The sequence below is a fragment of the Bactrocera neohumeralis genome, chromosome 3 (genome assembly GCF_024586455.1).
Source record: "Bactrocera neohumeralis isolate Rockhampton chromosome 3, APGP_CSIRO_Bneo_wtdbg2-racon-allhic-juicebox.fasta_v2, whole genome shotgun sequence".
Taxonomy (NCBI): domain Eukaryota; kingdom Metazoa; phylum Arthropoda; class Insecta; order Diptera; family Tephritidae; genus Bactrocera; species Bactrocera neohumeralis.
In genome coordinates this window covers 78816619-78843935 of record NC_065920.1, presented here as the reverse complement: position 1 = coordinate 78843935, position 27317 = coordinate 78816619, and the positions used below count along the sequence as shown (strand labels likewise).

Genomic DNA, 27317 nt, shown 5'->3' with positions numbered 1-27317 from the left:
GAAAAAGTGCTTCGAAAATTGGTTTGAGCGCATGCAAAAGTGTTTAAATCTTGACGGAGAATATTTTGAAAAACAATAAAACCATTTTCGTTGATAAATATTCCGATTTTCATTGTTAAGCCAGAAATATATATAGCAGCCCTCGTATGCAGGAATGCATATGTTGTATAGATATAGCCAAAGTAATCGACCCAAATATTTTTCTTTAATATACAATTCATTATCGTTAAAGTATCTGGTATTTGTGTAAATACAAGAGCACTTAATAATCTCATACTGTATAATTACTAAGCGAGCCAACTATGCCAATTTCCACTTGAATGTTATCAGTTTTTTAGATGAGCATGGTAAAAGCAGAAACACACGTACTTTTTGTACTTGAATACTTAACATTACCTTAAAAAATGCAAAACGGTCAAAAAGCGAATGTTGTAATTCACAAGTGCATATGTATGCGTGTGTCGAAATTCCAGCAGCACTTACCCTCCACAGTTTGTGTGTTTACCAACTACAAATACTGGTAGTAGAAATGAATAAAAATGAAAGAAATCCATATTGGCAATCATGAACCTAAAGCATATAGGATTCTTGTGAAAAACATATCCGATGTGTAAAATGATTTGGCAATAATAAATATTATGTAAGTTTCTCGATATCATCTCTACAATGTCGGCAAGTGATTTAAAGCTTAAATGGACTCTAATCTAAGTATCTTCTCAAAGTATCCTGTAACCGGCACAAGCCGCTCAATCTACATTCTTTACCGACTCTATCGATCTCTACAAGTCATCGCTGAGTTCACAAATACGCCAATTTCTCGCATCAGCTATTGCTCATAACTCTGCTTACGAACTCATATTAGAAGTCCTAGCATCATTTAAATTATTTTCATCTCTTCTGAGTTTTCAACTGACAGCAGAATGAAAAAATAGAAACATTCAGCAGTGATAGTCGAGCAGTTTTCGATTTCCCATACATTATTTATAAACAAATTTCAATACTGGCAGGAGAATTCTAAAGTAGACAATTATTTTGACCGAGGACGCTCACTACAATGACAGATTGGCTGGAGATTCTCGGTGCCTCCGACTGGAACCTGGATTTTGTGCGTGCGTTGTTTGCTGAATTCCTCGGCACTTTCTTTTTCGTCTTACTCGGCATTTTGTGCACTCTCTTCAAGCCGAGCGAAACGGAGTGGCCATATGCCTCGCCTGTGCAAGTGGCGTTCACCTTGGGCTGCACTACATTTTCGGTGTCGCACTCGCTTGGTAATATAAGCGGTGCACATCTCAGTCCATCTGTGAGTCTTGCGATATTCTTAGTTTGTGGCATGAGTCTGCTTTGTTTTATTGGATATGTAATTGCGCAAATACTCGGCGGCTTGGCGGCAACTGCGATTATTTTATCGGTACTTGATAAGGAAATGTACCAGGATCAACGTCCTTTAAGGCCCTCGATGAGTACGGAGCTGTTCGAACTCTGCATCGTCGAAGCTCTGGCAGCGTTTATTTGGGTAATCATGGCAATTGTAAATACCGAGCGGCGAAATGAAGATGCATTCGGTAATGGCTCATTTTCTATTGGCTTTGTTGTCTTGGGCTCCTATTTAATCGCGATTCTACTATCTGGTGGCGGCGTTAATCCAGTACGGTCCTTGAGTGCATCAATTATTGTTAATGAGTGGGATTTTCACTACTGCTATTGGATAGGGCCGATGGCGGGTGGTTGTCTGGCAGCACTGATTTATTATTGTTGTTCGGGAGTGCTCCGACACAGACATGTTTACAGAATTTCTTAAACCGAATATGTGAGATATGCGTAGCTGGAAAATAAACTTAACTCAACATATTGGTCTTTAATCTCGTCTTAGTTTTATGTTAGATGGCTGATCCCCCAACATGGCGAAGAGCTCACACTTAGTTTAGACTGTTATGTTCAGTCTTTCTTGAAGTTAGACTACAGAAAAACTCCTGTAGTTGGATATGTATTAGTTATCGGCTAAACATCCTGAACATTTCACAAATCTGCTAAGATATTTTTTTCCCACCATATTTGCGGTATTTCAGGTGGATGTCCAAATACTCGTATATGACAACCTGTTTTAGCCTTGATGTGGCAAAAGCGGGGCATTCGAGGAGGAAGTGTTGATATGATTGTATATCACTTCCAAATAGCTGATGTAACTGGCATCCGGTAAGATGACTTACCTTACTGCATGAATTCCAAAGGGACAGTTAGGACTCCTACAAACATTGAAAGGTGGACCTTGCCGAAAGTGAAGAGCTCCCTAGAACTCTTACGATTTATCATGGGCCAGAAGGACATTGTATTTCGATGCAATCGAAGTTTGTGAGGATTTCACAGCGCCTAGGGTCGCCGTCATTTAAGTACCCAGAATCTCTAAGTCTGTGGGCAGCTTCCTCGACTATATATCTGGCGACTAAAAATCCTGATGAGCCGTTGAACACTCACCAGTTTTTTAGCGTCTTCTACCATACAAAAATTCCGTAGAACAATATGCTTTTAACTATTCTTTCATAGAACCAATGAACCACTTTTGGTGTGAGGACCCACCATTTTCCAATAGCAGTACAGGCTACCGATATTTACTCTGTTAGCAGGCCGAAGACGCGTTTCTCCATTAGTGGTAAACCAAACCGTGTGGTCTTCCATGGAATAGAGATGAAATTTTCACTAACCCAGTGCCCGAAATTAAGGTACCCCAGTTAGCTCATACACGGTATTCAGATAATTTCCCTCAACCATGACCCCTCTATCCCGCGGTATCCATCATAGTTCTACCGCAGAGAAATTGGAAGATTAAAAGCTTAAGGTTGGATTCAACACTAAGCCAATTCAAAGCTCTAAAGACCGCTTCCGGCAATACATTGATGAATTGAATGACACCTTTTCTTTTTCATAGTCTTCTCGAGCGATGTATGCAAAGTATTATCCAAATCAAAAACAAAATGAAATCGATCAAACCTCGATTTATTAAAGATTAATAATGAATGCATGTCCAATCTACAAACGAGATTGATTTGATTTGCCTTCGGCTGATGGAGTACCGCGTAGCCATTCGAAAAGGCTCGAGGTACGCGGTTCTCGTTTATACGGCATGTATAAGGCCTCATAGGTCAGCGCTCCAAAAATGCCACCCATAGTTGATCCAATGGCCGGTGTAAAATTGCCAGCAAATATATTCGGTCCAGAAGCGAAATGCAGTAACGGGTTCAGGGCCACCTCCGATATAGAGGTGCCACTCAAGAGACATGCGGTGTAAGCGAACCCTATGGCCATAGAAGCGGAACTCCGTTGACTGCGGTGTTGTGCGTCTGCCATTGTACGAAACAGCATTACGAACATGGTTGTGAGTATGAGTTCCAGTAATATTATTTGCCAGTCTTCCAATGCACTGGGCTCTTGAATTGCATTCGAATTGGCGAAAGCATACAATGTGTACGTAAATACTGCCGAAATTGAGCCCAGAAATTGCATGACAATATAGAAGAATAGACGTAACGTGCTCATTTCACCGACTACGAAAAAAGCGATCGAAACCGCAGGGTTGATATGGCAGCCGCTTATGCGACCGAATAGTTTGGTCAAGGCAGCAACAGTCAGGCCGTGAGCGAATGAAATTTTCGTTACGGCCCATTGTGTTTCTTCCACCGTACTAACCGTCTTCCGTACCAGCATCAGCACAAATGTGCCGAAGAATTCACAAAGAAGTTGACGCCGAAATAAATAGCTTTTCAATTCGTTCGTACCTAAAGCTGGAAACATGCTTACGTAGTTTGAGAATAGGCGGAACTGACACTATATTGTATTTTTTCTTTGTTTAGAAAATATTTCCGATACTTTGACATGATGTGAAATAATTTTCATAGGCAAATGGCCGTCTACCCACAAAGTATATTCAATAGATTCGTGGCAAATATTTATTGCTCAGTTCAAGTTTTGGATTTTCAGCACTGCTAATATCCTAGCCACTCATATCTAATTGTAGTTATGACACATCATCACCTGGAGGACACTTGGGGTTTTCAGGAAAACCATCAACTTCCCGTCTACCCCCACCAGGTTCGTGGCAATCGTCAAGAGAGTAAAATGGCCGTTTTGCCGAAAAATAGGTATTTTGCAACCTTCTGGGACATCTAGCGGCCAAAGTATACATATAAGCAATCCTATACCTTCAGAGAAGTCATCGAAAGTACATCTTTACAAAAACACTTAAAATCTGTATTTTAGTAAAGAATAAGAAGAATTTCCAAGTTTAAAAGATAAGCAGTGGACTCTTCCAGCAAGAGAGAACACGGTTTTATTTGATTCTAACAGGTTGAAGTATTAAAAATTCTTGTATTTACAGCCCAGTAACTGTATGAGTGCATGGTTATCTAATTTTCTTCAATCCAATCCAATAAGCGAATGATTCAACTTTTCTCTCTAAGCAAAAATTATTCCGTGATTTCTTCCGCATCTTCATGTTCTTTATGCGGTGTAGTCTTAAATAAGAATTCATAAGTCAAAGCTCCCAGTACACCACCGGCAAATGGAGCCAACCAATAAATCCAATGATCTTTCCAATCCATGTACACCAGAGCTGGCCCAAAAGAGCGCGCTGGATTCATGCTGCCGCCGGTCAACCGATAAGCAGCTAAATAAGCCGCTATTATTGTGGCACCAACGGCTAGTGGTGCCGTATCTCGTAAGCCCATCATTTTGTGACTTTCTGCACTGCGTGCCAGAAAGGCCCATATAAAGGTCAACAGCATTTCAATAACAATCGTGCCCAACACCGATACATGCGGATGCTTTGGTACACCTAGGTGTTTATTTGCCAATTTTTCCGGTAGTAGAACTAGCGCCATACAGACTCCAAGAGCAGAAGCTAGGCATTGCACAACCATGAACAATAAGCTCATAATTAAGCTCAGTTCACCGACAACGCAGTATCCCAAAGTTACAGCGGGATTGAAGTGACAAACACTGCGACGGCCCAACGCCTGGGCCACAGCGGCAAACACCAAGCCTAATCCGAGAGAAATTTGTTCCATTGAAGCGCCACTGGAAGTGGTATCTACTGCTCGCTTCAGTTCTTCCTCGTCAACATATTGTTGAGCCATTGTAAGTTCACTGGTAAAGACGATAGCAAGCGTGCCAAAGAATTCAGTTGCCAAGAGTATCACACTACTTCTATTGAAGTCTTTAGTACCAACAATCTTTTGCCACCCCATTTTAATTGTACCTTGGAATCTCTCCTAAGTGCTCTGTTTTAATGAAAATGTCGGCGACTAGTTATTTATATTATTTGTTTATAATTTTTTCTTTTTTATCAAATTGAATTGTTTTTCAAGGCTGCGCTGCTTCTTTTCAAGAGCTAACAAGAGTATGTTATTGCTTTCGAAACTCAGCTTTTTTGTGCTGCTAACGGAAATTATGTTCTTGTGAAAACTCTAGGAAAACTTGAGGTAAACACGTTTTCAAAAAGTCCTCCGACAAGACTTTAAGCATTAAGCGTCTACTCTGCGGGTATTCTTAGACCATCTGTTCATCTTTTGTAACCCTAAGAACCCTCTTTTCAATAACTCTAGAGAAGCATGATTCGTCTTCAAAAAGTTCGCTATATAATGTTTATCGTAATGTTCATAAGTAAAAGATTTTGTACTCATGCCGGCAACCTAACCTATGACATAACTCGATCATCTCTTACGAGAATGACTTAATATTTTCCTTATGGTTTGAGTAAAAATTGTATGTGTAGAAGTTCACGCATGGGAGGAAAGTTCTCTGATTTCCAATCCATTGGGAGTGGCCAGAAATGATTAATTTACATATGGCTCATGCAGCTCACAACTTGCGGTCAAGTATCTTCTTGAAAGTCAATGAGCATCCATTTGAAGACGAACCATCCCTATCTAGGGTTGTGCGCTGGGCTTGGGAACCGCCACTTAAAAAACAACCCCAATGAAAAAAACAACAGCCTCGGACGAGAGACTTCGGCTATTACCGCGTAAGCGGTGTCTACCCAATAATGAAGAAGATTTAGCAAAAATTATATATCTGACTAGAAATATACAACTGTATTGCAAGTCGACATAAATTTATTGAATTTCGTAATTTTGAACGCTATTTTTAAATATTCAAAGAACTCTTTCGTCTGGAACTATTTCTTCTAGAGCGCCTCCGCTTAAGCGCTTCACGATCCTGCACACCAAAATGATAAGAAACTGAAGCCATGACACCACCCAAAATCGGCCCGACCCAATAGATCCAGTGATCGTTAAAGTTGAGATTTACAAGTGCCGGCCCGAAAGAACGTGCTGGATTCATGCTTGCCGATGAACACAAGTAGCCCACAAGATGCCCCGCTGTGATTGAAAGTCCCACAACTAATGGTCCAGATAAATGTAAATCATCACGCGTAGGATCAGCCATGGATTTGTACACCATAACCATAATAAATGTAATGAACATTTCAAGAAGCAACGCTTCCCAAACACCCATGTATAGTGGTCTGGTTACACCGTTCTGCCGTGCGAGCGAAGGTCCGGGACAAATACTTTCCACCAAAAATGCCGCTAAACACGAACCGACGCATTGCACTAGTATGTAGCATAAACATTTGAGAAATTTCATTTGTCCAACGACCAGGCGAGCTATGCTAACAGCAGGATTCAGGTGCGCCCCGCTAGCCCTATTCACCACATGCGATATACTTGATAATGCCAGTCCAAATGCGAAGGCAACCGGCACTACGGAGGTCATCAGATTTTGCGATAATGAGACTGTGCTAATGACCCCAACGAACACGTAGAAAAATGTACCGAGGAACTCAGCAATTAACATGCGCCAAATCTCAATATCGAAATCCTTGAGACCAATAAATTCTTCAAAGTTGCTCATTTTCCCTATTTATATTTTTTTGTTATAAACTTCTTTATTTAATGAAAGTATTTTTCTGCCTAAATTGACAACGTTTTCTCCCAAATATTTAATGAAATGAAGAAAATTTGTTCGAAATAAAACAAATAAAAATTGACAAAGTGTTTTTGTTTCACCTCGACTTCGAATTGAATTCACTCAGCGTTACTTATTAGAATTTGGACAACCACCTGTTGGAAATCAGCCTGCAAATTCCAAATTCTCACTCCAAATACTTCAACAAAAGCAGGACAATAATAACTGAAGAGAAAACCGGCACAGAAGCACAAACGTGCTCAGCCGTGCTCTTTACTCAATGCCACTACGCACTCAAATATCGTCGAGTTGTTTAAAAGACGCGCTCGGTTACTCAGCTAATTTTCTGAGTTTGGTTTATGCTCCTGCTCACTTACTCACTCACTCACACACAATCGTCAAATGAGATACATCGCTCCTAACTCCTTAACAATCCTTAGCTTAGTGTTTCTACACCACGCTTTTTTAGCTCAAGCCTTCGCGCTGACGACCGAGGGTGGTTGGCTTAGCAATCGTGTGACATCGTTTCGCCATACTCACCACAGTCAAATGTTGCAGTGAGATATGCACTAAACGTGCAAAGCATACTCGGCATGTTGACATCCTGTCGTGCGGCCAATTCCTGCACTCGTATTTTCTTGCCGATTGGGTGCTTTTGCTTCGAGGATTCAGTTGTATTTTTGCTCTCTATGTAAGCGAACGTGTATGCCGTGCGTGGACGCGTAATAACGGTTTTGGGTTTTTGCTGGTCGTTCACTTTTTACGGCTAACTAATTAGTACTTGTAATAAACGCATGGGATTTTTGCGAACCGATCGGAAATGTTTTCGAAATCATATAGTGTCTGTGAGTGCGACTTGAAGTAATTCATTTAAAGTATATGCCTTGCTATATATGTATGTACATATGTACATATATACTTTGTTAATAAGAAATTAAGGAAAATCCGTTTGAAGAATCCACTTACGGCTTTGTGGCACTAGTGTGTTGCACAATTCGCTCGCTCGCAAGCAATGTTGTAGCGTGCGTGACTTGCAGCTGAAATTTAGTTGTGCAATGCCGTGTGCTGTTCGAAATTCAAAAGCTAGTTTGTCATAGAACGAAAAAAACGAACAGCATGTAGTGGCAGCGCCAAGGCAATCTAGCAGTGAAACCGAAAATCTGTAGCGGCGAAGTGAAGAAAAATGCGCACATTCAAAGAAATTAACAAACTTAAAAATAAAAAAGTTTAAAAATAAAAGAAAAATTAAAAAAGAAAAATTTAAAATAAAAATATAATGAAAAAGCATGAGACACAGCAGCAAATGCCAACAATAAGCCATACGTCATGAGCATTTTGCGCACACAATCACACACGCGAATCACTGACTGAGTGCCGATTGCATTCGTGCGCTGCGGTTGATTGCTGCCACCGCTGCTGCTCAAATTGCTGCTGTAATTGATGCATGGCTGCTTACGCTGATGTTACAGTGCCTCAAAGTTGTTGTTTTTTTTTTCATTTTGCGTGTTTAAAGCACAAGCAGCGCAGTGTTGCATTTTAACGCCACGTGAGCTTAAATTACATTGAATAACTATGGACATTTAACCGTTGCTAAGGAATTAATTTAACGACTTTTCATGCTTGAAATTAAGGCAGCCACATTGTTTGTTTGAATAACAGTAAAAATACGAAAAACGCGGAAATCACTCACTACAAAAACATGCTCGTTTTAAAGCAGCAGTGGCAGCAACATCATTGACACAGCATCGGGTCAACAGCCCGTTGGACAAATACGTAGCACAGCGCAAGGAGCAGTAGAGTTGTGTTGCAAGTGCAACAGTGCATGTGCTGCTGCAGTTACATGCGCGCCCCGTCACTTCGTGGTGTCGTTACTGACCGCTGCACTTGCTGCAAATCGCGCGGCTGTTGGTGGCTACGCGCTGCTCGCCTCGCAGGATGTTGTGATTGTGTCAATTTGCATTTGAGCAAATTACTTGACTGCAAGTGCCGCATGTGCATTGCACTTACGCGCGCATGTGTGTGTGTGTGTGTGTGGGCGCGTGCTTTCGGTTTGCTGTGCGTGTTTGAGCATTCATTAAAATACATTCAATTAAAACGGAATACAAAATGTTTAATTAAAAGCAGTCAACATATGCGAGAAATCGATTCCGCGGCACTATGAAAAGTACTTATTCGGTGCTTGTGGCATAGCGCGAGAATTACATGGTCATCAAAAAAAAAATTTATTTAATAACCTTTTTTTTCAGTGTACTGAAACATGAGATTTTTAAGTGATTTGGGATTGTGAAATGGTTAAAAAACGGTTTAATTGTCGAAAATAAAAATATATATATCACAATATAGTTCTTCTGCATTTATGTAAGGACATATCAGCATATAGGCGTTCTAATTGTGGAATAATTTTAAGCGGTAAGTGTCTTGACATTTGAGTACCTGCCACTTGCAGTTCACTTTATCAAGGGCGTGATATAATTGGTTGATAAGATTAATTGAAAATTAAAGCGCGCATTGAAACCCTGTGAGATCCAGCAGGAAATTAGTAATGTTTTCGTGATATAGTGCAACAGGTTCTACAAGTAGAGTCATTTTTTTGAGGAACTCTTTGAGACCACACATTTTTAATTATTTTAACTTAATTATTTTTAATTATTTTCTAAAGATTCTTATGCTACTCAAATATTATTTAGACACATTTTCTACAGTTAAGAGTTTTGCATTTTGTTTTAGTAGATTTGTAGATTTTGTCGCATATATTTTTTTAGCAAAACATCTGCTGAAAGGATTACCAAGGTTGGCAGTAAATTTTCCTTTCGCAAAAAACAAGATATACACACACAGACCTGAGTTTCCCTGCGGAACTACTTAGGCTTACCCTCGCAGGGCAGTTTTATACATATGTACATACATATATATAAGAGTTCTTTAATATGTAAGTCCTACTGATGTCATACATTTATCTTGATACAGAACTTTCCGCTTTGGTGAGGCTATTAGGTGCCGCTTGAATGAAAGTCTGTGATCCAGAATTACTTCCCGATATTTGAGATGTGAGCTCGATTTTATGGTATGCCCATCAATATGCTATAGATCTCTATTGTTTCCACTCTCCTTAAGACTACTCATTAATACCACTTCCGTTTTGTGAGCACCTAGTTAAAAGCCAGCAACAGGGCTTAGATTTACATGTTAGTATGAGGTTGCACGATTCTCTTACGTTAAAGATATCAGCTAATGAAATTGATGATTCTTAAATAGATCTATGTATAACAGCTGGGTCACGAAAAAGTCAATAAAAAAATGCATCGCTGAAATATGTCAATTTCTTAGAAGTCTTCTAGTTGGTCAGCTGTAATATTTCTAGCCAAAGGAAACTGACATATGGTGAAGAATTATCGAATTTTCGAAGGGTCAGGAATTTTATAGAAAAATAATGAGCAGATATTTTCTTTGTTAAGAGTAGATCTGAGATATTTTTCACCGAAAGAATTGTTCCAAAAGCCGTAATCAGTATCCAAACTACTGGTTGGCTATTTTCACTATGGCTATTTGCCTAAACACTCGCAGGGATGACAGTACGATTTTTGAGAATTTTTTCTTTACTAGCCTTATACAATGAATTAAAGTACGTATTACTATCCATATCTTAACACTTCAAAGCATATTTCCGAAGGTTCCATTTTGAAAAAGTAATTTTCATAATAAGAATTTTGGAAATATATGGACTAAGAGGTAAAAACAACAGCGAGGTTACCTTTAGAAGAGAGTCGATACATTACCTATGTATCTAAAATTATTATTTTTTTTCAAAGCGGCGGCACATAAGTTCGCACGCTCATAGATTTGATTATTTACGTATACTAATTCATTAAATTCACCGGCTGTGAACTAAATAATAGAAGAAATGATGGAGAGCTTATTTCAAAAGTAAATCTAGAACTGCTCTAAATTAGATAAATTAAATGGTCGAATGTCTACGTAATCAAAACTTCAAGTAAGTTCATTGAAATGCTTGCTGAAACCTAACAGCAAAGCAAAAATTTTCAAGGTAGATCACAACTGACATGAAGTCTTGTAATAAAGTCCATCATTCATTTGGAGACATCTTAAAAATTGGAGGAATAATTAAGTCTAGATACTTATCTTCATCAAAGAACTATCTTCTTTAAAGATGTCTGCAAATAAATTAGAGTTAAGTAGTAACTTATATGTTAGTTACTTAGCTTTATCAATATTTTCGCTTAATCTACATAATTTCAAACTCATTTTTGAAATATCGATCTGAAAATTTTTTCACGTTCCATTCTCAGCAAGAAACTATTCATAAGAATCGCTGATATCAGATCATACAATGACACAAACTAGTCGTTTAAAATTAAGTTCTTTTGCCGAAAGCTTTTATCTGACAAGATATCTCCAGAAAATTTCGTATACATACATTATAGCCCAAAGAAACGACTTTCGAAAAATATGATCAGTTAGGATCACTATAGCATATAGACTTAGCTTCCATACACAAACATAGTGAACAAAAAAATATATTCAGCTAATTTCTATCCCACTTTTCATACCCAGAACAGGGTAAACGAAATTTGTAATACCCAGAAGGAAACGCCGAAACCTCATAATATTTATATATAAATGATCAGCAGTCGATTTAGCTATGTCCCTCTGTCTCTCTGTACATAAGCGAACTAGAATCTGAGTTTTTACATACCCATCTGAAATTTTGCTCAATTCAATTCTCCTTAAGAAGCTGCTCCTTTGTCGGACTCAAGGATATCGGATCCTTATGGGATTTAGCTGTCATACAGGTTGGTCGTTTAAAATCAAATACTTGTACTTTTTTATGTGTCATGATATTTTCGCGAAATTTTACTTGAACTATTACCCAAAGCAGTGCTACAACATCTGAAATTTTTTTTCAGATCGATATACTAGAGCATATATGCATATGGCAGTCGCAAAAGTCGTTTTGTATTTCTAACCAAACTTCAACTTATTTTTTTTTATATTTATATTTTTATATATTTGAGTGGTCGATCACTTTTTGCCATTTTCTGCTGGAGACTTTATTCCATCAGTCGAAATTTCCAGATCCGAAACGAGTGAACTATTATTATTGTTCTACACGAACTCATACAGCATCGTCTCCGTCAACTTCACAAATTTCATTGGTAGCTTGCGTGGAATTCTCCCCTTTTTTATACAAACATTTCATAATATAAAAATTTTTCATTATTTTCACTCATTTTTGAACACATGTAATTTTTTTTCAACTTCCCCGAATTTAACTTTTTTAGTTAAAAATAATAATTTTTAGTATGAAAATGGAGATATACGACGCTGCAACGAAATCTATTGACAAAATCGAAAAGAACTATTTTAAACGCAGTTTTTGAAAATAATCTCCGTGCTCAGAAATTTGCAGTTGCCCGCGCGAGCTAAGAAAACGCTAATTATTTGACTAGATAACATTTTAAGTGATTCAGACTGCATTTATACATTACGAAAGCTTAATTCCAAAGAAATTGCATTATGAGTCTCCCTAACCACCCACCAACAATAAGACAACATTGCTAGCAACTCAAATAGTTGCATTTGTTTTGTCTGTCTTCCATTTGCATTAAATCTATGCGCAGAATAAAGAAGCAATCGCTTGGTTATCAAATGAATATATTTCTGAAAAGTTGCCTTAGCAACAGAACTCCGAGTTTTAACGAACTTCATGAATGTACTAAGCAGACTTTTCTGGGTATTAAGAGAAAAATGGACAGCATCTTTCTAAGTTGGTCAAAATGCATAGAAACCAAGTGCAAAATGCTGTATGCTGTTGTTTCTGGCGCAGTCACTCTGCTGCCGATTAAACTCTTAGCGGAACAACTTCCACAAAGCGCCTTCAATGGATGGACAGACATACACATGACACACACACAAACATATATGCATACAAATACGCAGCAATGAAATTTATAAACACATTCATAGTTCACGGCGGAGCCGCCATTGCTAGAGCAAAGTAGCCAGCAACTGGCACTTAGGCGCCTTGCCTCCCTTTGCCGTGCACAATGTGCGGCATTTATCCGTGTAACTACTTCAATTATCCTTCCGACTTACGTTCTATCTCGTGTAGTTATTCATTTTGTTGCTACAACTGTTGTTGTTGCACCTGCTGCTGCTGCTGCTGGCGCCAAAGTTGCCCCAACTCGTAGCGTAGCACAGGAAATATGAGTTGAGCACACCGTTACATGGCGTCCTCTAGTTGCATTGCAATTCAACTCCTCGAAAACTTTAATCCTTCAATAATATTATTTTTAGCGCAAAGCTTCTCGGCGCAACTAACTACGGGCTTAGAATTCGAAGAGTCGAACTGTTGGCCGGGACGGCAAGCGAAGGCAAAGCACATAAGTATTGCGGGATTGGACGACGATAACGTGGGCAAAAGCGCACTTGTACCTGGCTACCCCAGGGCACTGTCAGGCACTTCATTTACTTTTCTCATTTAAACTGTGTTATCGCTCTTGCCTTTTATCTACTTTATTTCACTGTTCACTTCATTCTTTACCTGCGAAACTCAATTTTAATTCCAAAGCTAAATTTATAATTACAAAATGAGGTTTAGGAAAAATAAAAAAAAGTATATGTGTGATATTTCATAGAGAAAGTCATTCAGAAGTTAGTGAGCACAAACATTCTAGGAATGAAGAGCAAATGCCAGCTCTGTGAAAACTTATTAGGTAGACCACTTCATTCTATCAGTACCCTAAGCTAGGACTTAGAAATGATGCCGAAGGCGGAAAGAAATTCGTTTTCATGTCCTACGTCGTTTCGAGTTGGGTGAAAAGTATATTGTTGCAATAATTTTTCATTTAGTCTCGGCTAGAATTTAACCTTTATACCGAAAGTAATAGTGCGTTCTAAAATACTTTTCTGAATAAAGATAATCTATTTTAAGAGGTTGGAACTAGCTTATTAGTGGCGCAAATGGCAGCACTTAGGCCGTTATTAGGCCCATTGTACTGCCGGGTGTTAACCGGATTAAGCCTTATTCTGCAGCTCAGAAGATTTGGTAGAAAACCTGACTTTTTCTCCATTCCTTCTGCCCAATATGTCTTAGGTTGGAGCATTGGCATCGGTGGAATATATGCTTTTTCATCCGTCTGAAGGCTGGGCAATCGCAGCAAAGATAAAGTTCCAGCGTCTCATCATCCTCCGCGCAGGCTCTTCATTCCGCCGCAACCACTTTTTCATTTTTCTGAAGGCGAGATCTTGAGGTTGGTGCCCTATGATGTCCCCTACAATATTATAGGTCGTTTTTGTCTAGAAATATACATTTTTTGGTCTATTCACCATCAACACTACCACAAGGATATTCCTCACGTATCCCTTGCTTCAAACAACCTTTGAAGGACCTGAAAGGTGCGTGCTGGCCAACTCATCAGCCTTTTCGTTTCCTTCTATTCTTATCTGCCCGGGTACCCAGGTAATATTAACCGAGTTACCTACTGAGAGTCTATTTATTGCACGCTTGCATAACCTAACGCAGTGAGACTTAGTATTCGCGATCAACTACCCACTATAATTTTAAGGACTTGCTGGTTAAATCAAAAGCCAATATGGCATTTTCTGTTGTGGTAAAGATTTCGGCCTGAAAGCCTGAAGAGTAAACAATTAACTTGAAGCCACCTTTTGCGTATCAACAGATAATATATCGTCAATAACATATCTTATATTAATTTGTCCACTTGTTACTTATAACATAGATGACTCATTCTCTCATCTAACTTAGTCACCGAAAGATCTTCTGCTGCTTTCTTAATGCCAGGTTACCAGTCTTTCTGTCCAGTTATTTCTGTCTTCCAAGTAGGTTCAAACTGGACACAGTGTGCTAAATTTTGCTAAAATCGGTTCAGTAGTTTAGAAGTCCATCGCGGACAAACAACGTGACACGTAATTTTTATATATAAAGATAATGTCGTCAAATGGCACTCAGTAGTTCATGACCCAGCCATGTCTACTCACATGGAATTTCTTCATATCAAAAGTGTGAATATATCAACCAAAAAAATCAAAAGTAAGCTCTCTTGGGGTACTGTAAAAACATACTACTTTTCATAATTCTCAGTCATTCGAAGTAATGCTGAACTGTGAGATATTGACTAATTTTTGAAGCAATATGAGTAACTTTAATTTAAGCATACAAAAATAGTTAGACTATGTGCATATTTTAAAAATTCTTATTTTATTCTTCAAAATCTATGTCGTCCCTCTCAAAGTAATCCACATAACATTCAAATAGTACGGCTTGTTGACAGTTTGGCCGGTTGGAAGGAATTCGAGCAGCACCACAACACGATAATCAAAGAAAACTCTCAACACAACTTTGATTTTTGACCTTTTTTGGTGTTTTTTCGCCTTCGGCTCACCTGTGCCATGACATTCGGCTGATTGATCTTCTGTTTCCGGGTCGTCGGTAGTAACAATAAGTTTCATCACATCTTGGTAGTTGGAAAGCATTGTTCCACAGACGTTAATGTTAGAAATTAATTACCGATTTTGGCACCAATCATGCTTTTACCTTTCTTTGGTTCAAATGATCTTTCAATACGGCTTTCACCGATCCTTTCGATATTACTACGATGCCAGTAAGATCTCTGACTGGTAAACATCGATTATCAAGCATAATTACTTTACTTTTATTGACGTGTTGATCATCAGTTGATGTTGATGGAACATTCTGAACGTTTCGTCGCTAGAAATTTGATTCCGCATACAAAATTTAATGGACCTTCTTTGTTGAATAATTTCACTCATTGTGAAAATCGCCGAATGCTCTTTATATACTTCAGAATGCGTATAATAAACACTAATGATTATTTTGATATGATGACATTTGACACAGATGTCACTGATAGTCTTACCAACCCAGGAAAAAAATTTTGCTCTAAGTCTCTAAAAATTCTTACAATTTTTTGCCCACAGTAAGATTTAATCAAAAGAAATCTATTATTTTTGCATTAAAGTGAAGGTTTTTTTACCGTCATTACAAAATTCCGATTTAATATACACCATTTTGTTCGATAGGTTCGGTTCGGTTGAAATTTCGGAAATAAGACAGTAACAGTTGGTAGTCACTTGGTGCCAGGCACAAGCTAAAAGGTGAATACATAAGGACCATGTGTTAACTCGCGTGGTCCAATACATCAAGCTTAATTTGTATCCTGCTTTATTGAAATGGTTCCGAAAGGTTTTTTTGTGCAATGTTTAGGTCTTTGGCACTCGAAACTGTGTTTACGTGACGGTTGAACGAAACCAAAATTAGACAACTCATTCAGTTTTAGAATTTGAAAATTAGGCGTGTTTTCACTTTCTTGGTATCCAATTTCAACGCATGCTCAAACAATACCAAGCCAACCAATCACAACACTGTCTGAGAGGATTTTTGGGACAACAACTTGCCTTTCCGTATGATGTATAGGTATCGATAGTATTTGTACAATGTGAAATATAGAGGACTAAATGAATTTATTTGAAAAGCACTAGATTTCTTTCAATCAGACCTTATACGTATAAGAAAACACAGAAAGGTTGTTACATTTTCGAATTATAATATAGAAAAAGTACCATAAAAATCTGCGGAATTACAGATAAGATTTCATGAATTTTCTTGTCATTTCAAATAAGATTCGCAGCACTAAAAATTTAGACGCGACTGCGTTAAGCTTAAGTATGGTAGTTACCAATCAATGACAAATATTGGAAAGGAAATAATTGCAAAAATTAAATGACTTATTTTTGATTTACTCCATACTAAAAAATTTTCTCTGCTCTATAGAGCAAGTGGATACTTTCCTCCACTAAGCACCTGCTAAAAATCAAAATATTTTTGCTATGTTCCGAAATTTTAAGGTGTTGCATACCAAAAAAATTTAAATTTTTTTCCTGTTTTTTATACAACAACTACCGTGAACTGAAAAAACAACAGCAACTGCAAATGCCAAACTGGAACTATTCGCTCAACGCATACAATTTTATGATAATCACCTATCAAGCGCTGCTGTCAACATTTGCGATTGTTCTAGAAGCGCTGAGCGCCAACAAACATTCTGCAGCAACTATGTAGTTCGAGGCAACAGACACACAGACACACACGCACACCCACACACATGCAAATGCACGCCATCTGTATGTAAACTGCAATATAACGGTCCAAGTTAAACCAATGCCATGCAATATTAATTCCATTAGTATATTACATGGCCAAAATCACTGCCATCAATGCAATCAAAATCATAATCAACCACTAATCTAACCATTATCACTGGTTTTGCTATTGTCAACAATTCGTATTTGCACTTCATTGTTATTGTTACGCGATTCTCTTTCGCTTTCATTTTCAGTTTCATGTTCATTTACTGGCGATTGCAGTTAGAAAATAGAAAAGTGTTAGGAAAAACGCCAAGTCAATACAATTAAACAAAAACTACACACAACTTCAATGTTGGCTTTTCTCTAAACAGTTGAGTGCTAATATGCGCTTTCTGGTAGCTATTGACATTATACGTGGCGTATACGTGGCGTATACGTAACATTATATTTGAGAAAAGACCTTCATTAATGGCATAGTATTTTCGAATATTTTGAATAAAATACAAGATTAGGCTAAGTTAAGTTAAAAGTGTTTGATCGAAAAGCGTATCCCACTTAGGCAAGTAAGAACGCTGATCCATTGTGATGCCTAAAGACTCCTGAGTATAGACCAAAAATACTCTTAAATATAGACAAAGCCCGTCACAAATTGTTGAGGCGGCTGATATTAGCTAGTTCCAACTATTTGCGCGAAAGACATGACTCTTGCGATATTTCAATCTTTGCTTAGGTTAAGTCCCTCAGCAAAGCGGAGACCATGCTTAGACTGTTATGTATAGTCCTCTGTGACACCATTCGATAAACTCCTGTTGTTGGATTGCAGCTATTGCTGAGAAGGAAAAGTTCCCAAGACCTTTTACGATTGACCCTCAAAAGCTGCTGGTAGTTGACTTGCTAAGCTGGTCTGAGGCCCAACAGTCCAGTAGTGAGCCAACTGAGCTTCTACCCGGCCGCAGTTATTGAGACTGAAGTAACTGTCCTAGCAAGCTCAATCGTCTTACAATTTTTTGCAATACCGCTGTCGCCAGACAGCCTTCTTAAGACATGTGGGCAGAGAATCGACAGCCAGACTGGGCCCGGGGACCTGTTAGTTCAAGTATTTTAGAATTAAATCAAAGTGTGCGAGGATTCCAGAGTGTAGAAGCTCAGTACCTAGATTTTCTGAGTCTGAGGCTCAGTGCCATAGTTGGAGTGGTACGTAGTGCAGCACAAGTTCTGATTAGAGCATTCCGTAGAACACTCGTCAGTTTTTTCGCGGACATTTCAAGCGCCTTGTAGCAAAAAAAAATCCATAGAACATTATAGGCATAACTACGATTTCAAAGCCAAAGAACTACCTTTGATGAAGGACTCCACCTTTTTTCAATGGCTCTGTTGCAGGAACACATGGCAACCAATACCTTTCTGACTTCATTCCGAATTTGACTTTCCGTAAGAACTTCCCATCTGGAACGAGTCAGAGTTACTTAACTCTGTCAGCAGGTCGAAGGCGCGATCCTTCCATTGATAATATATTAAAGATGATCTACTAAAGAATAAAGCCAATTCGGTTTCAGTAGCCCAGTTCCCTACGATGCTAGGTACCCCTGAGCTAGCTCATATACTGTATTCAGACATTTTTCTTCAACGAGGGAGCTATGTACGTAGTCCAACCAATCATCCGGCAGCCGACTTCCTTAAGCTTTTCCAAAAGATCATTGACAGTCATGATCCAGAGTACTAGCCAGAAAGAGCTTCGCAGTCAAGTGGGTCCCTGACTCAGATTACGTATATGGCACGATTTGAAAGGAGATTCAATTACACCAAACCTATAATTAAAAAGTTCAACTTCGAATTAATCAAAGAGACTTCAGTAATTGAATCTGTAATTGGGTAAAACTAAAAATTATTATTCAAGATACAGCTGCTGAATTCTAAGTGAGTTGTTCGTTCGTTTCACCACTTTTTGCATAAATTTGGCAAATTGCACTCGCTTTTTTTCGAATTAATCCAGCACGAATCTGTTTTTATTTACTGAATTCTTTTACCACCATTGCATTTTTCTACCAGCACGCTATTTTTATTTACAATTCTTTTACCACCATTAATTCTCCGCACCCGTTTGCCTCCCAGCGAGTTGTAGGCAAACTGAAATGAAACTTTTAATTGCTTTTGCAACCATTTCTGCATTTACCGCTAAATCCAAGTCAACGCATTTTGTTGCATGTCATTTTTTCTCGGCGACAGTTACAACTACAAACACACAAAGGCCAGTGCATGTGCATGTGTGCGCCGGCATTGTTTATTCGTTAAAGTTGTGTGCACATTAATCTAGCTGGAATTGTTCCCGGAATAGTAGACACAATATAGCCAATTAAGAAATAAATCTTGTTTATGGTTGCTCGGTTGGCATTATTAGTTCCTGCAAAGCGTATATATAATATACTTGTATGTAGTATGTGCCCTTGCGTAGCATACAACTAATTTAAATAAAATTTTGAATTTATTTATTTAGTTAAGTCTATGAACATTTGAGAGTAATCTGATCTGGATGTTTGAAAAATGCATTTTTGTAATGTTCTGATAATTTCGAGGTACAAAAAAGGTAGTCGCTGGGTAGTCGAAAAAGATTTTTCGTATTTCTAAACAAAATTCAACCAATTTTTTTATATTTACTATATACTAATAAATAAATATGTACCTTTTTGTTCGATCACTTTTTGCCATTTTTTCGCTAGTGTTATTATTCCATCAGTGTAAATCGAAATATCGAAATTTTCAGAACGGAAGAGAGCGAACCATTGTTGTGCCACACGAGCTGATACAGCAACGTCTCCGTAAACTTCACAAATTTCATTGGTGGCTTGCGTGGCATTTTTCCCTTTTTTATACAAAAATTTCAAAATATAGCGAATTTCTTCATTATTTTCACTCATTTTTGAACAGCTGTAAGTTTTTTCAACTTTCCGGAATTTAATTTTTTTGGTTAAATGAAGCTCTCACCTTTCGAACACTATATGGTATGATACAATGTGATTGGTAGCACTGGATATATACGACTGCAACGAGATCTATTGACGAAATACGAAAAGACTTTTTCGACTACCCAACAGTTTTGTTCACCTAACATTTCTTCACATTTCTCCAAAATTCAAAATTTTGAAATTTGGCACGAATATTCTTTAAATATCTCGCTATCGCATGAACCAAAAAAACTGAAAACCTCTGTTTCATAATATTTTTTAAAAATTCGAAAAAAAAGCAATTTTTTATCAATTCCCAAAAAAACGCAAATTAAGGACCTCTGGCAATAAGTTAAACTGCAGAGTATCTCCAATTTTTAACCATTTACTTCTCAGCGATTTTTCCTTCCACAGAGACTTTTTTATTTTCCACAACTTCACTTCTTCCATGTTCCGCTAGTTATTAAGCCATATATGCCAGAACAATTTGCATTTCGCCCCGACTTTGCACAACTCGTGTTTTCCAACCTGACTTGGCTGCCAGTAAGCTGTAAATATTTATTAACGGATTATGTCAAGCATGTGTGCATTTACAATAAAAACCTCTCATGTACCGCTAGTGTCATATGCATTCATTTTCCGTACATTTGTTGGTGTCTTCTTGCTTCTAGTTGTTGTCTGGTGAGTAGCTGGTGAGGGTGTGAAAATTGCGAACGGATCTAGGGATTAACAATGCGGTTGTGGTGGTGGTGTGGCCATCAAAAGTTTATATGCAAATATTTCCTCAGATTAGCAAATTGCGCCATAAAGCCGGATAAGTGGCGAAGAATATGAAAAGAATGAATTGTCAGGGACGTGAACTTGTTCACATCTTGAGCATGTATAGGAATACCATTTACGCTAATTTATGTGCATAATTGTATACAAGACTAAGGAAGGGCTATGAAATCGACATTCGTTATTCAATGAAATTTCGAAGCGATTCCACTTATCAGCTTTTCCTTCAGGGCACATATCCACGTAGTTACAGGCAATTAGTCAGCCTGATGAACAACAAGTAAGGAAGGACTAAGTTCGGGTGTCACCGAACATTTTATACTCTCGCATGATTATGTGTAAAATTTTATTCCGCTATCATCATTGGTTCCTAATGTATATATTATACAGAGAAGGCATCAGATGGAATTCAAAATAGCGTTATACTGGAAGAAGGCGTGGTTGTGAACCGATTTCACTGTTAAGAAAATATTACATACCGAATTTCATTAAAATCGGTTGAGTAGTTCCTGAGATATGGTTTTTGGTCCATAAGTGGGCGATGCCAAGCCCATTTTCAATTTTTAAAAAAGCCTGGGTGCACTTTTAGTGATTTTCAACATAACCTTTGTATGGAAGGTGGGCGTGGTTATTATCCGATTTCTTCCATTTTTGAACTGTATATGGAAATGCCTGAAGGAAATGACTCTATAGAGTTTGGTTGACATAGCTATAGTAGTTTCCGAGATATGTACAAAAAACTTAGTAGGGGGCGGGGCCACGTCCACTTTTCCAAAAAAATTACGTCCAAATATGCCCCTCCCTAATGCGATCCTTTGTGCCAAATTTCACTTTAATATCTTCATTTATGGATTAGTTATGACACTTTATAGGTTTTCGGTTTTCGCCATTTTGTGGGCGTGGCAGTTGGCCGATTTTGCCCATCTTCGAACTTGACCTTCTTATGGAGCCAAGAAATACGTGTACCAAGTTTCATCATGATATCTCAATTTTTACTCAAGTTACAGCTTGCACGGACGGACGGACAGACAGACATCCGGATTTCAACTCTACTCGTCACCCTGATCACTTTGGTATAAATAACCCTATATCTAACTCTTTTAGTTTTAGGACTTACAAACAACCGTTATGTGAACAAAACTATTATACTCTCCTTAGCAACTTTGTTGCGAGAGTATAAAAATCAACCATTTGTTACATATGGATATGTTGGGGAAGGTATGTACTACAAATAACACTCATTGTGGGAACCTCACCAAATTATGCTACGCGAAATTTCTGAGCATTTTTATTGAGATACATTCCTAGTGGTGAACAATCTTTTGAAGGAACTTGATAAACGAGGCTCTCGGGTGATGACTTACATGGACAATGTAGCTCTGTTGGAAAAATTAAAATTCTTAAGTACAATTTAAGATCTCATCATCATTAGGCATACATCCAAATAAGACTGAGTTAGTTTTATTTACTAGGAGATGCAAAGTCCCTGATGTTACCCTCCCCCACATTGGCAGGCTCTGTTCTTCACCCAGTGGACAGGTTGAAGTACTTGGAACTTTTCCTGGATAGGAATCTCTTATGGAAGCCAAATATTGAGGAGAGAGTGTGGCAGGTATCTGTCGACATATAAGTATGTATATTGTTGTAGAGGGGTGATTGATAAGAGGTGGGGTATCTCACCAATAGTAGTGTTCTTACTCTATAAAACCGTAGTTACCCTAATATTGTAAGCCCATATCGTTGTCTGCTGGAAGATGCTCAGAAAAATTACACTACCTAACCAGCTGAAGCGTGATGAAAGAACGGCCATCTTCGTCATCTTTGCTGCACTAAAGACAACACCAGCAATGTTACCCAATGTCATTCTAAACGTTACACCTGTAGACATAGCTCCACTACTTGAAATCCATTCCTTACAATCTACTCATATTCCGCTGTTTCGCAGAACCTTCACCTCGTGGTTCCTTCTCTGCTCGCACAATTGCGAGGAACTTGTGGGCGAGCCAAAGGCGTTGTTGAAGAAGTACAGTGATCTTCTTCACGGATGGTTCGAAGTTAAGAAGGAAAGCAGGAGGTGGAGTCTTCTGACGGGAGCTCTCCATCAACTCCAACTTCAGACATTGACTGGACACTGTCCAATAGTTACACACGCGGGACTTCCAAATGTTTTGACGGACGGTCTTTGCCAAAGCTGTGTGGGAGAAGGTGAGGTGGAATCAGCTTGCCACCTTCTCTTTTATTGCACGGCTTTTGGCAGACTGGGGTTAAAAAAATTCGGTATACACACCTTTGTAGAACCCAGCAAAATGACTGGTTCGATACTGAATCAGTTTGTGGTAAGCTTAAAACACTTCGTCGACCTGGGAGGTGATGCACTTAATGGGGTTTTTGGGTACCACAATTGACAAATGCTTGTCCAGGTGACATCCATCGAGTTTGGAACAACCCTACAATCTATCCTAACCCAACCTTGTTGAGATAACTCTTACGTTTTCCAATATATGTACATATACAGTGAGTTGGGAATGAAAAAGATGGAAATCAGTATATACATACATATGTATATATTAGAACTTTTTTTTAAAACAAATTACACACGGCTCAAGAAAAAATGTCTACAATGAAAATCGGAAGCATTTTCGACATGTATTCGAAGTCTGAAGATGCAATTTTAAAATTGTGACAAGTTTTGTTCGACATCTTTCATTGACGACTGACTTATCTATAGCAAAGTGAAAAAAATTGTGGAAATTCCAATGATTTTATATGGAAAATAGGCATAGCTGTGATCCAAGTTGAGGCATTTACATTCACAAACAAAAATTTAATTGCGTGTTGCTTTTAAAAGAGTTTATTTAAAAAACAAATTATTAAGACCTTTTTTGTGGAGCGAAAAATTTTAGAATATTTATTTTTAAAGTTGTAATGATAATTCTTTTTAGAAAAAAACCAAAGACCTCAGAGAAAAATGAACGTAAATGACACTTCAATATATATATGTACAGTGTCGGACAAAACTCATTGGACTAACTCGAGTCTCACACATGTTCCGTCATAACTTTTTACATAGATGCATTAGAAGAATAATTTTTTTTGCAAAAGAAAGATCACATATTCTATATTAAGAAACAATGCAGTTTTATTTTTTAACTTTTATGTAAAATTTATAAATTATAAAAGAAAGGAAAAAAGTAAAAAATTCATGCGACATAACTCATTGGGCTTTAGCTGATTATGAAAGTAAATTAGTTTTAAATTAATATTTTACTGAGTATTATTTTTTTTTGATTGCAACACATCTTTCAGGCATAAATGAAATTTAATTACTAATAATTTAATGCTCGTTTTAAGACATCAAGTAGCTTGTTTTTATAACCGTGGACCTGTTCCTCTATAATTTGCCTGTTGACAATTTTCCATAAGTTTTTAATCGGATTCATGTCACGAAACTGGTCGGACCGTCTTATAACATAAACTTATTATTCCAAAAACCAATCCTTCACAACTTTGAGGGTGTGCCTGGGGTCATTGACATGTTGAAACTGCCAATCAGGCTGCATTTTTTGGATAGCGTGAGGAAACATTTGGGTTTGCAGTATATTTTTATATTGGAACCCATCCATGTTCCCTTCTATTCTGTAAATTGGTCCTACACCCTGACCAGAAAAGCATTCCCACACCATTATATTACCCTACCATGCTTTACTGCACCCTGCAAATATCGACACTCTAAACGCTTCATGTTGGTCTACCTGTCATTCCATCTGAGTTCTGCAAATTAAATTTGGACTCACCTGAAAACAATATCGGCTTCCATTGCTCTTCAGACCAATTTATATGCAGTTTCGCAAATTCCAAAGGTGCTAACCGATTTTTTTGGAAATATAAGATTTTTTCACTGCACGGAAGCTAAAAAGACCAACATCAACGGCGCGCCGTTGTATTGTACGCGTGCTCTCTCTTAGTTGTGAGCTATCCACAACATTGTTTGTTGATATCTGGGGATATTTTATAAACTCGCGCACTATTCGCAAGTCATACTTTACCGAACTGACTCTGGGACGTCCTCCAATATTACGTTTTTTAACGGTTCCTTCAGCTTTGTTCTTGCGTAAAATAGCAAAAACAGTTGTTTTCCCCAGAGAATAATTTTTTTAAAGCTTCTTTTCCACACATTTTTTGTGAATTTGCTTACAATTAATAATTTAAGTTCAGTTGAATGTGTTTTGTCTACTATTTTTATCAAAAATAATTTTTTAGTAGCATTATTCGGGACAACTTTAAATATTACACAACACACTCGTTATCATTAAAATAAACAACTCGAATAAGTGTGATCTACGATTTATAATAATTATAATTATTGTAAGTACCTGCAAAATTCTTTTCCCGCCAGATAACGGTAAATTAATTCATTGGAAGTGGTTATTTCGATATCCAAAGTGTTAGTCCAATGAGTTATGTCGCACGAATTTTTTACTTTTTTCCCTTCTGTTATAATTTATAAATTTTACATAAAAGTTGAAAACTATTATTGCATTGTTTCTTAATTAAATTAAAAAGATTATTCTTCTAATGCATCTATGTAAAAAGTTATGACGGAACATGTGTGAGACTCGAGTTAGTCCAATGAGTTTTGTCCGACACTGTATATACATATACATATTTCATATGTCTATATCTACTTTTCTTAATTCCAGGCTTTAGAAACGACAGTTTGTAGAAAAAACTATTATAGCCAGCACTTATGTTTTTTTTTTTTTTGAAAATAGAACAATATTTACTTAATAGCCCATAAATCATCAATTCTAATAATACAAAATTATATTTCTTGCAGAAATATTCAAACAGTCCACAACAACAAGCAGCAAGCTGTATCAACAAAGTCCAGCTGCCCTAAAAATATGCCATCAAATTCATTAAATCCACCGGCGTTATAGCAATCCACAGAAGCTGCCACAGTATTTGAAACATAAAGACTATTTGAGATAACCAAGCCGCGTTTGAGAAAATGCAGCTTAATCATTTACTAAATTGGGCAATAAGCTGCGCTTTTATTTGCCTGCTAACAGTGGGTAAGTAATGACAAAAATTAAAAAAAAAATGTAAATAAAAAAAAAATATTATCAAAAAAAATCAATGGGTCAAAAATTTATTTACAAAAATTCTTCCAAATTACAAATTATAATACATAAAAGGACTTAATTACATGCAAATATTATATATAACAACTGTGTATTACATAATCTCACTGAGTTTTTTACACATCTTGTTATCCAATTTATTTTTTTTTTTGTTATTAACTGATTGTTATACATATGAACATGGATATACTTTTAACAAAGCTGCTTACATATTATTTTAACTAGCCCTAAGGCCTGTTTTGAGTAAGCTTGCACAATAGAAGTAAGCTGTATTTACATAAAAATATGCTCAGATTCTATATTTCTACTTATGTACACCATATCTTTTAAAGCAACCAAAACTTGCATTTATTGATACATATCGTTACCCAAAATTCAAAACAACGTACCATAAAAAAAATTGAAATTGAGTTTTTATTGATTACGATTCAATACATAATATTACTTATATGTATGTAGCATAAAATTTTCAGCTTCCGCTACCAGACATAACCAATATATAACCATTTTATAACCAAATCTCAAATTTTGTTTCAATTTGAGTAGGTTCCATTATATCGTTTTCCTTCATCTGAAAACTTATGAAAAGTGATGTTACGTTATTTTGCATTTTAGATTTTTTGTGCATATATTCAGTTAATCATATATCCGAAAAGACAACGTTTATGTGGAAAAGCTGAGCAGAGAAACAGTTTGTGAAGAAATACTTATAAACGAGGTTGCAGCTCCTTTTTTTATTACAGTGTAAGTGTAGTAACAATTTTACAAATTTAAATGAACTTGACTGTAAGTCATCCTTAAAAACCTTTTTTCGTAGTTAGTAAATTAGCATGTACAAACACACACATATACATCAAACATCAACTGAGATAAATTTCGAATCCCTGAGCTGTTGCAATGATATTGATGAATCAATTATGCCAGCCCTTAACAACAACAAACGCGCAGCTACCCTGCAGTGAATCATGCAACTACGTATTCTGAGAAAGCAACGGTTGGCAACTAGAGCTTTCTGATTTGAAACAACAACTCAGAAAAGCATTAGATCTACGCAGGATTGGGAACTTTTTAGTTAAAAAAAAATTAATTCAAAATTTAAAATCCTTTTTTTTTAATAAAATGTTTGGGATATAAGAATTTAATTTTTAATAGCAAAATCAGAATTAAACAGTAAGGAAGCGCTAAGCTGTTAACGAATACTATATAGTCACGCAACTTGCAAAGATCACACTTAAGGTGTAAAACGTCCACCATAGGATCGAAATTCAAGCAATTTTATGTATACATATACTCTACACTGACCGACATATTTGGCATAAGGTTTGTTAGAAAAAAAGAGTTGGAATAG

General features: G+C 37.2%; 3 protein-coding genes across 5 annotated transcripts in view; 2 read left to right on the top strand and 1 right to left on the bottom strand.

The window, feature by feature from the left end:
* Nucleotides 1–996: 996 nt before the first annotated feature.
* LOC126752277 (aquaporin-like) lies at nucleotides 997–1798 on the top strand. The gene has a single exon (XM_050462976.1). The coding sequence runs from the start codon at nucleotides 1055–1057 to the stop codon at nucleotides 1796–1798; it is 744 nt and encodes a 247-aa protein (XP_050318933.1). The 5' UTR covers nucleotides 997–1054.
* Nucleotides 1799–3024: 1226 nt separating this feature from the next.
* Nucleotides 3025–6948, bottom strand: LOC126753765 (uncharacterized). Its single transcript, XM_050465433.1, has 3 exons — nucleotides 6146–6948; nucleotides 4542–5136; nucleotides 3025–3819 (listed from the first exon to the last, which is right to left on the bottom strand). Exons 1-3 carry the CDS (start codon nucleotides 6904–6906, stop codon nucleotides 3025–3027), a joined length of 2151 nt encoding a protein of 716 aa, XP_050321390.1. The 5' UTR covers nucleotides 6907–6948.
* Nucleotides 6949–7660: 712 nt separating this feature from the next.
* The window catches only part of LOC126752276 (uncharacterized), a 141172-nt gene continuing 121515 nt past the window's right edge, over nucleotides 7661–27317 (top strand). For 2 of the 3 annotated variants that reach the window (XM_050462975.1, XM_050462973.1), the window contains exons 1-3: nucleotides 7661–7805; nucleotides 9207–9369; nucleotides 25663–25900. In XM_050462975.1, coding sequence (XP_050318932.1) covers nucleotides 25837–25900 — 64 coding nt within the window. In that variant the 5' untranslated portion in view covers nucleotides 7661–7805; nucleotides 9207–9369; nucleotides 25663–25836. Of the gene's footprint in view, nucleotides 7822–9206; nucleotides 9370–25662; nucleotides 25901–27317 lie in introns of all 3 variants that reach the window. The other variant, XM_050462974.1, reaches the window with a different exon arrangement.